Here is a 9,357-nt window from a genome sequence, read left to right on the forward strand (position 1 = left end):
CTGCGTGAGAGGAGAATGTAAACGTGAGAGAGAGAGGGTGGAGAGAGAGGGAGGAGAGAGGAGAGGGGGACAGAGAGGAGAGAGAGACCGGGTTCGACCATAGCAGGTCACACATCGGTACCTGCGTGAGAGGGAGAGACGTCAACGTGAGAGAGAGAGGGAGGAGAGAGGAGAGGGGGACAGAGAGGAGAGAGAGACCGGGTCCGACCATAGCAGGTCACACATCGTACCTGCGTGAGAGGGAGAGACGTCAACATGAGAGAGAGAGAGGGTGGAGAGAGAGGGAGGAGAGAGGAGAGGGGGAGAGAGAGCAGAGGGGGCGAGAGAGGAGACGGGGTGAGAAAGCATAGGGGGGTAGAGGGAGGTGAGAGAGGAGAGGGGGAGAGACATCAACGTGGCATCGAAAGAGAGAGAGAGAGAGAGAGAGAGCAAGAAAAAAAGTGAGAGTGAAGAGAGTGAAGAAAGAGAGAGGGAGAGAGATAGAAAGAGGAGAGAGAGAGAGAGCGAAGAGAGAGAGAGGAGAGAGAGAGAGAGAGAGAGAGAGAGAGAGAGAGAGAGAGAGAGGGAGAGACGAGAGAGAGAGAGAGAGAGAAGAGAGAGAGGGAGATAGGGAGAGAGAGAAAGAGAGAGAGAGAGAGATGGCAAAAGAGATAGGGCATTATGCATCCGCTGTGCCAGCATTATTCATAAAGTGTACTACGCAAACACATACCATCCCACGAGGGTCCCGTCCACACGAACACTGCGCCACAAGAATCTACCCACAAGTTCTCCGCGTCAGGGAAAAATTGTAATTTATTTTTCGGAGGCTACTTTTCAAGCTCGCGTGCATGAAAATAGCACTCTAAATTTCGGTTTGCATTGAACTCTATGCAAATTTACAGCGTGTGTGTGCCGTGTGTGTGTGCCGTCCCCCCCCCTCCGTTCACCGCTCGCCTCGCGAAGAAGTGCAAAGTCTAGAGATAAACCGTTAACGGTGCGACGACCGCGCGACCGGCACGTCAATCGTGTATGGACGCGCTGCCCCTGCGCGCGTGAAGGGTGGAGGGTGCACGTGACGACCGCGTGCGTGCGTGTCGTTTACCGCTGAATACCCGGACGGCCCCTCTCCCCCGTCCCCCCGTCCGCCCCAGTGACAAGACAATAGTGACAGTGACACGAGCGAGAGAGAGTGAGTGACAGTGACAGTGCAGCGGCGGCTGCAGGGGTCGAAATTAGATTTTTATTATGGTATCCATTCGAATACCAGGTATTGAAATCTGGTATCCCCCCCCCAAAGATCTGTATCCCATTTTTTGGATAGTAATTTCAACAATGTTGGTATCCAAAATCTTGAAATATATGCAATAATAGAAAATTATTAATATGTAATGTAATTATTATATAAAAACATGAAAATAGATTCACAGATATGCACAGACAAGTACACTGCAGACGTAGTCTAGACGCATGTCTGGTTCGCTTGATACAATGCATACCCATCACATTTATGATCAACATCGGCTACGCTTACACTTGCAAATATGCTCAACAACCACTATCCCGATTTTGACCCCGATTTTTTTTTACTATACCGGCGGGATACCAAGCATTGAAATCTGGTATCCAACCCAAGAATCTACTATCCCGCGGATATCGGGATACCGCTAATTTCGACCCCTGCGGCAGGAGAGAATAGGGATGCACACGGCATGGGAGTAGAAGGATGCGTCCGGCGGCGACGGGGGAAGAGGTCAAGAGGAGTGCACATGCGCGTGTGTTCCTCAGTACAACTTTGCCCCGGTGTCAGCTCTGCGGACTATGAGCGCGGCGGCGGGAGAGCAGTAATGTGTACCTGAACAACTCCATGAGGTCATGGAATTGACCGTGGACGTCACCGCAAACCGTCACCGGACATTTCACCTCCTGCACATTCGATTCCTTGGCTAGTATCTCTTTCGCCTGTCAAAGAGAAAAGTAAAATAAGGGGGGTCAGTGCAAATTATCATCTTCCGACAGTACAACCTTTCTGTATTGAAGAAATCGGTTTCCTGTACTGGGTTAATATGGAAAGGCCACTGCAGTCAACTCTGTAAACTGGAGAGAATTCATGGCACAGTGCCAGACCAGGACTATGTGCGCTTATGCATACACACACACACACACCCACCCACGCACACAAACACACAACAAGATAATACAGTACTAACAGCTCGTTTCAGGAACTAGAGCATGTGCCCATGACTCACCATCCACCTGGCTCTCGGAGTAACAAGGTCATACATACACGATAACACCAGATTTACTGAACATTTGTAATGCTAGGCTGACCACACATTTTTAAACGTCAATTATAGAACATAAACATATAGTGCTTACCAACTGAATTAAATATAAATGAAAGAAATTAATATGCAGGCAACATCACAGGCACTCGCCACCTATGTGAAATGCGATAATTTATGCTTCAATTAATTCATCAATATGACTTAATTCATCAAGCATGTCAAAAAATTAAAATCTCCAGGTTCTACTTTAAGTAACAACATAAAAAGTTCGAAGTATTAAAGTGATTACGTCACCGTAAATACTAAAAAATTTAAAAAATATTTCCACTTTTCCACAAAATATAAGTAATTCTGTTCACTTTTTATGGTTAAATTGCTGCATTATACTTCCTGTTTTACTATATTGTTCGATGTGAACATACACTCGTGACTCATACATAGCCCATAGCAAGCAATTAATGTCAGGAACATAATATCAAATCGTCCAGGTTTTTTGGATTTTTAACTAGTTGAGAAACAATCTTATCAGGTAAGAATTTGACGATACGTTTAGTCGGAAAAACGAGAGAAGAGGTTTGGTAGGAACCACCGCACCCATCTGACTTCACGTTAAGAGTTAAATTTAGACGATTCAATGCGCTTTTCCTGAATGACGCGCACGCATCTACGAGCTCAGAGCACCCCACTCGACATCTCTCTCATGGATTCACTCCCTGCCGGGGATAGACAGCCGGTCCCGCTGCGCGATGAACTCGCAAAAATCTAAAAATAGTGCTCCACGACGCAGATGCTGGGGCGGTCCGGAGGCAGGAGTAATAAATAATCACGGCCTGCGGGATGCTAACCGCAAGCGCGTGCACTCATGCACTCACGCACACGCACTCACACTCACACGCTGAATGCAAGCAACTTAGAAACACTTAACATCACCCACTTATCTCCACCGAAAACTTAAATGCCAAATACGGGCAGTCGCACGCTCCGACGACCGCCAAGTCCCACAAAAGACTCGCAGAATGAGGCACCGATGAAAACGCCTCGATTGAAAACCAATATCGACAGTACCGGATTGAGGAACGACGCTCAGGTGGAAATAGACGTCGGCCTACGCCAGTATGACATGGTGACGAACGGTAACGCCAACCACTCTCTAATCAGACACTGGCTGTGAAAAACAAAGACGTGCGAAACCTCCTCTGCGGCACCTCGCTGTTACGACAGCCCTGCCACGCTGGACGGAGAGAGAGTTCGGCTGGCCCAGCAGACTAACCAAAGCACCGCTCCCTCCCTCTCCCCACATGCCGTAACCAGGGAAACCACCTTATATATGAACAGGAAGCTCGTTCTAACGTTCGATTCCGTGCATTGATATTAACCGGTCGCATTCTCTCTCTCTGTCTCTCCCTCCCCTCTCTCGCTGTCTGTCTTTCTCTCTCTCTCTCTGTCTCTCCCTCCCCTCTCTCGCTGTCTGTCTCTCTCTCTCTCTCTTTCTCCCTCCCCTCTCTCGCTGTCTGTCTCTCTCTCTCTCTCTCCCTCCCCTCTCTCACTGTCTGTCTCTCTCTCTCTCGCCCTCCCCTCTCTCACTGTCTGTCTCTCCCTCTCTCTCCCCTCTCTCTCTCTCTGTGTCTCCACTCTCCCTCTCTCTTTCTCTGCTAACCCCCTCTCGCGCAGAATACATCTAATGCGAGAGATGAGCAGTTACGCAGTTAGCGAGGAGCAGACATTACACGTACGATCGACCGCGGCGACGCACAAAGAATCGCTCGCACACCCGGAACATACCAACGGGAGACCTTACAAACGAACGACGGAGCACGCTTACGATATATCCAGGGTGCGAAATTAACGGTAAGATAAAATATTGCTTGTTTCCCCTTTACGGACCGACTCGCCCAAACGCCGCTACTCGACACATTTTATTGGCCGATTAAAACAAAACAAAAATTATTTCGTTTCGCCCCCAAAAAAATAAATAATTTGTTCCGCAAAAACATATACACAAAACAGAATATACAATATACATACACACATATTGTCAAAACAAAATAAAAAAGATTTTTCACCTACCTACCTACTCGGTACCCCGAGAGGCGAGTAGGTAAAGGGGAAACAAACAATTTTTTAAGGGTGGCCTGGGGGAAATTCGTGACTGCAATAGATTTTACGATTAAGTTTCACCTCAAGTTTCCTTGCCAACGTTTATACGCGACGGTTCAACCCGCCATCGCTACACGTACCACTAGCTTCTCATTAGTTTTAACGGCTTTGCGTGGACGCCGGCGCAACCCTCAGAATTGCAGGACATTTTCACCACGGCGAAGTCTGCTCAGTCTGTAATCATCGGGTGTGCGCAGCAAGCTACCAATGCAGGGTGCGAAATTAACGGGAGTCTAGAGTCAAATACTCCCTGATTTACTGTCGGACTCCCATTTTTTACATATGCGGGAGTCCGTGTGACTCCCTGAAAATTCTGCCATATACTAACAAGCCACGCGGAATTATGGTATTTTTTCAGCTAATGTCCAAAGAAAATTTGGCAGACGTGCAACCGCATAAATCTTAAACATAAGCACATGCGTTATTGTTAATATCTTTCATTTTGAACCTCAGACTGTGAACTCCCTCATTTTGAGGGTAAGGAGTCCATTGGACTCCCGTGTTCAAAAGTTAATTTCTACCCCTGTATATCAATACACCTTCAGGATATATCCCCCTTATCACCTCCACACGAGCATGGGGGGGTTGCCAGATCTCCGAATTCCGAATTTCCACGGCTGGAATCGGAACTGGTCGGACGTGATCAATGTAGTTTTGGCCCCATGTTGCTCAAAATTACTTAATACATTAAGGCATTAAGTACAATGCTGAAATTGTGATTGTTTGCCACAAAAAAACGACAAGCAAAAAACCAGAAATTGGTGATTTAATACTAATGGATAAATCTAAATAATGTGCATTTAGAGATAATTCTGGTGACAGAAACCTTGCATTAAAAACCATCATGTTTTTGCATATTAACTCCTCCATATACTCCAAAGGTTACTAACAAACGAACACACATGACAAAACGTACGTGTGATGATTTTTTGACCAATTACTGAAACGCTGTTTGCCAATATTCGATCACATATCAACAGTGTTACTACAAATACGGGCCAAAGTACATTTAATTTGTGATGCGTACAAACACACTCACTGTACATCGATACAATTAGCAAGTCCTAAACAGCAGCTCTCGACACTAACGGTTGTCCGATTGCCCGGGACAAGTGAAAGTCTATGTCAGACAAGTTATTCTCTTGCCTAGTTGCCCGATCGGACAACTGAAAAGTTCTAGTTGTTTAATATTCTTAACATCCTCTGAGCCAGGGCGCTATCGCACCACATTCTCACTTCAAACGTTTTCAAAGGTCCCTGAAAAAAGCAGCCCGCGACACCTACTGTTACCATTACAGATTTATTCAGAGCGGCAATGCGTACCTCCCTGGCTGGGGCGGCATTGATTTATGTACTGCGGTAGGGGTACGATTGTTTATAAGTCGGTTGGGGCATATTCATTACTGAATATGTAGGGGAGGGCATCGCTGGGATGAGAGGACGACAGCAAAACTCTTTCCTGTGATTGAGGAAAAAGCTGCAATCGGTAAATAATGACACACAATGAGCGTGCCAGCATGCAAACATAAACATGTGAATTTCATTACGATTTTACATGTACTGTATTTACTCGTGTATAAGTATAATTCATGTATATTATAAGTCTCACCCAGCCTAAAAATTACTCTTTTTTTTACGAGAGCTCTTTTTTGATTTTGTATGAAAAAAAGAGCTCTCGTAATTTTTTTTACGGGAGCTATTTTAGGCTTGGCCAGAGCTACTTTTTCATAGCATGATTTTGTTAAAATTTTCATAATTTTGATGCAGACTCTAATTAATATCATTCATCAGCATTCAGCACTCAGCACCAGTATCAGACTATCAGTGTTAAGAAATCGTCAACAAATTACATTCGATCACATTTTTTTCATCTCATTTCACTCGACTAAGAAACCAATCACATTCTTATTCAATTTCATTCACACAGTACAGATAGTCAGGTAACATGACAAAGACAGGAAATCAAGAATTATAATCATGGTAATGATGGTATGGTTATTTTCAAGTTTCTTTTTTTTACTTTATTTCTTTTCATCTTTCAACTTTATTTTTACATCGACTGAGCAAGTTCAGAACTTCAGAGAGAGTTTTTAGTTACTTTGAGTATGTTAAAAAAGACTTGTACTGGAATCTCTAGGAATGCCGGGAGCTTCTGGGTAAGGTTTTACTTTCGTTTTTCTCCTCCCCAGTCCAGGGTACCCCCATGCATAGATCAATGCTGCCGCACATCCGCAAAGTTACAAGTGCCTAGAATATTTTTAAGTATATATACAGTTTACATTGCTTCTAGATATCTAAATGAATAAAAATAATTCACTATCTACAAATCAGTGACGAATTCAGCTTTGGTTACGCGCGTGTCTGGTGTCACTGGTCGTGCCCTCACTCCCCACGATAATTAACCCCTGCGATATAAAAACTTATTGTTATTGCCCGAGCAAAAACTTGGTGGGCTCGGGCCTCCGGGGTCGGAACTAATTTCTAACGCTGCCGGCGGCACGGGAGCGATTTTTTCTCGTATCTTCCAAAATTTTCGCTCTCGTAATTGTTGTTACCAGAGCGCTTTGAAAGCTGACGGGAGCGAAATCGCTCGCCGCTCCCGTGTATTTTTTTCGCTGGTCTCACCTCATATTTTGCATTGAAAAGTTGGTACAAACATTGGTACATTTTAATAAGATATTATACACTCCTGATAATATGATATGCACTGAACCAAAAGAGGACATTAACGGCTCATAGATTGCACAAGTAAAAATTGCTTCTTGTTGCCCAACAGGACAACCAGATCTGAAAATAAGCGCAAGGCCTGAACAGTATAACTGTCAGTATCCCTAAATTGTAAACTGTATGTTTATCTGTGACGTAGACGAAATCATGCGCCGACCACAGATTCATTGAAAGAAAAAATTATATACACTCACTCAGTAGGCCTATTAGTATTAGTATTAGTATTACGTGCACTTGACTTTTCACTTACAATTTACATGATACTGATAGAAAGGTTTTACAGCTACTAAGAATGTCTACGCATGTCTGCAGGTATTCTTAATCGTTAATGTATTTACTATTTGATATAGGCCTACTATTGGACAGATATAGGACAGTGACGCCTGCAGCAGTTAATAAACGCGGGCTATAGTACTAGAGCTATAGGCCTACATGCTTGAAGATACAGTCGTTGTGATAATCAAACTAAATACACACCTTTTCACACAATGTTTTCACTTGATTTTCGGTCAACTGTTTGCATTCATTCAGTTGTTCTATCCATTGATCCAGTTCCTTCAAATGCGCCTTTTCCTCCATATTTCCTGAAATTCTTATATAACACAGCTCGTTCTTATTTAGTTAGTGATATGGCACGACTGACAGTTAGCGCCAGAGGTGCTGCTATTAAACACAAATAACTAAATTTACTAGTACGTTCGCATCAAACAACTACACTCCCTCGGAAAAATGGCCGCCGAAAATTTTATCGTCCCATGACGTCATATCAAAAATGTTTCTAAGTTGCCTGTAACGTATTATCACAACAATTAATATGTTTTAAACAAAAATATGACTTTCTGTAGGTTTGAATTACATATAGTACATTTTGAATGTTAAAATACTTTAAAGTTTACATCCCAGTATAACTTATGCTGCCACCTAGCGTTCCTTTTCTCGGCCGCCATAGTTGTTGGCCAACACATTTGTAAAGTTAGTGACACAATCCGGTGTCATCGGAACTTCACGAGTAATTGCGAGTAAGAATGACAGAGCAATTAACTCACAGGGGTACCCTTAAAGGCCACAATGGCTGGGTTACCCAAATCGCGACCACTGCGATGTTTCCGGACATGATTCTTTCGTCGTCCCGAGGTAAGTTATTTCATGCATTTCCATCTCTAAATCATTGTAGTGCGTCAGTGGAAGTGGATTGAGTGTGATTTACTCGGCGATGCGTTCTTACCATCTACTAGATTCATACTGAAAATGATCAGCTGAGTACTTACCCTCGTGCATGTACCACGTTTTGTTTTTGTCTCAAGTTGAGTGTCAAGTTTTCATTTCTCATTCAATATGTTGTTCTTACTTCCCGCAAATACAGTAACAATCTCTGTATAAACAAAACCTGCCATCAGATTTTCCTCATTCTAGACAAGACCGTGATCATGTGGAAGCTGACGCGCGACGATACGAACTACGGCGTCCCGCAGAAAGCCCTTCGCGGCCACGGTCACTTCGTGTCCGACGTCGTCATGTCGTCCGACGGCCAGTTCGCTCTCTCCGGATCGTGGGACGGCACTCTGCGCCTCTGGGATCTGAGCACGTAAGAGCGCACCCGCGCGCACCATTAATCCGCATCGGCAATAGTGGTATTTTTCGACGGGTGTATCGTTCCCATGGCATAAGAGCACACCAAGTACCTAACCAGGCTGCATTAATCCACGGCGGCGTTTCGCCGTATCGATCCCGCGTCGGCGGCGTTTTTGCGCGCGCGCGGCACGACGCGATTCCGTCTGTCGTTTGCGCGCTTCTGAATGTTGGCGCTGTTGCAGTGGACAGACGACCCGTCGCTTCGTCGGCCACACGAAGGACGTACTGAGCGTGGCGTTCTCCGCCGACAACCGGCAGATTGTGTCGGCGTCGAGGGACAAGACCATCAAGCTGTGGAACACGCTCGGCGCTTGCAAGTACACCATCCAGGTAAGCTGCGATGCACTGTACGGCACGACGCGAGTGCCTGTAAATTTTGCGCAATCGTAGTTTGGTACCCCGGCCGTCGTTTTCGTGAAATTATTTACAAAATTATTTACGTTGCGTAGACCAGAGACTAGTCAGGATGCATGCATGCCATCTGTGTCTAGTATTATAAGCTGTGTACGTATATATATATATATATATATATATACAGGGTTCTCCCTACGTTGCGCAAACGGGGCGCGCGCGC

The 9,357-nt window shown here is 44.9% G+C and overlaps 1 protein-coding gene across 1 annotated transcript; it reads left to right on the forward strand.

Annotated features, from left to right (window-relative positions):
- The first annotated feature begins 8,176 nt into the window (after positions 1–8,176).
- Positions 8,177–9,244, forward strand: LOC106821483 (guanine nucleotide-binding protein subunit beta-2-like 1). Its single transcript, XM_014826309.1, has 4 exons — positions 8,177–8,285; positions 8,565–8,736; positions 8,966–9,113; positions 9,233–9,244. The coding sequence occupies exons 1-4, from the start codon at positions 8,177–8,179 to the stop codon at positions 9,242–9,244; spliced, it is 441 nt and encodes a 146-aa protein (XP_014681795.1).
- Positions 9,245–9,357: the final 113 nt, after the last annotated feature.

This window comes from Priapulus caudatus, unplaced genomic scaffold (genome assembly GCF_000485595.1).
Source record: "Priapulus caudatus unplaced genomic scaffold, Priapulus_caudatus-5.0.1 Scaffold75, whole genome shotgun sequence".
In the NCBI taxonomy this organism is placed as follows: domain Eukaryota; kingdom Metazoa; phylum Priapulida; class Priapulimorpha; order Priapulimorphida; family Priapulidae; genus Priapulus; species Priapulus caudatus.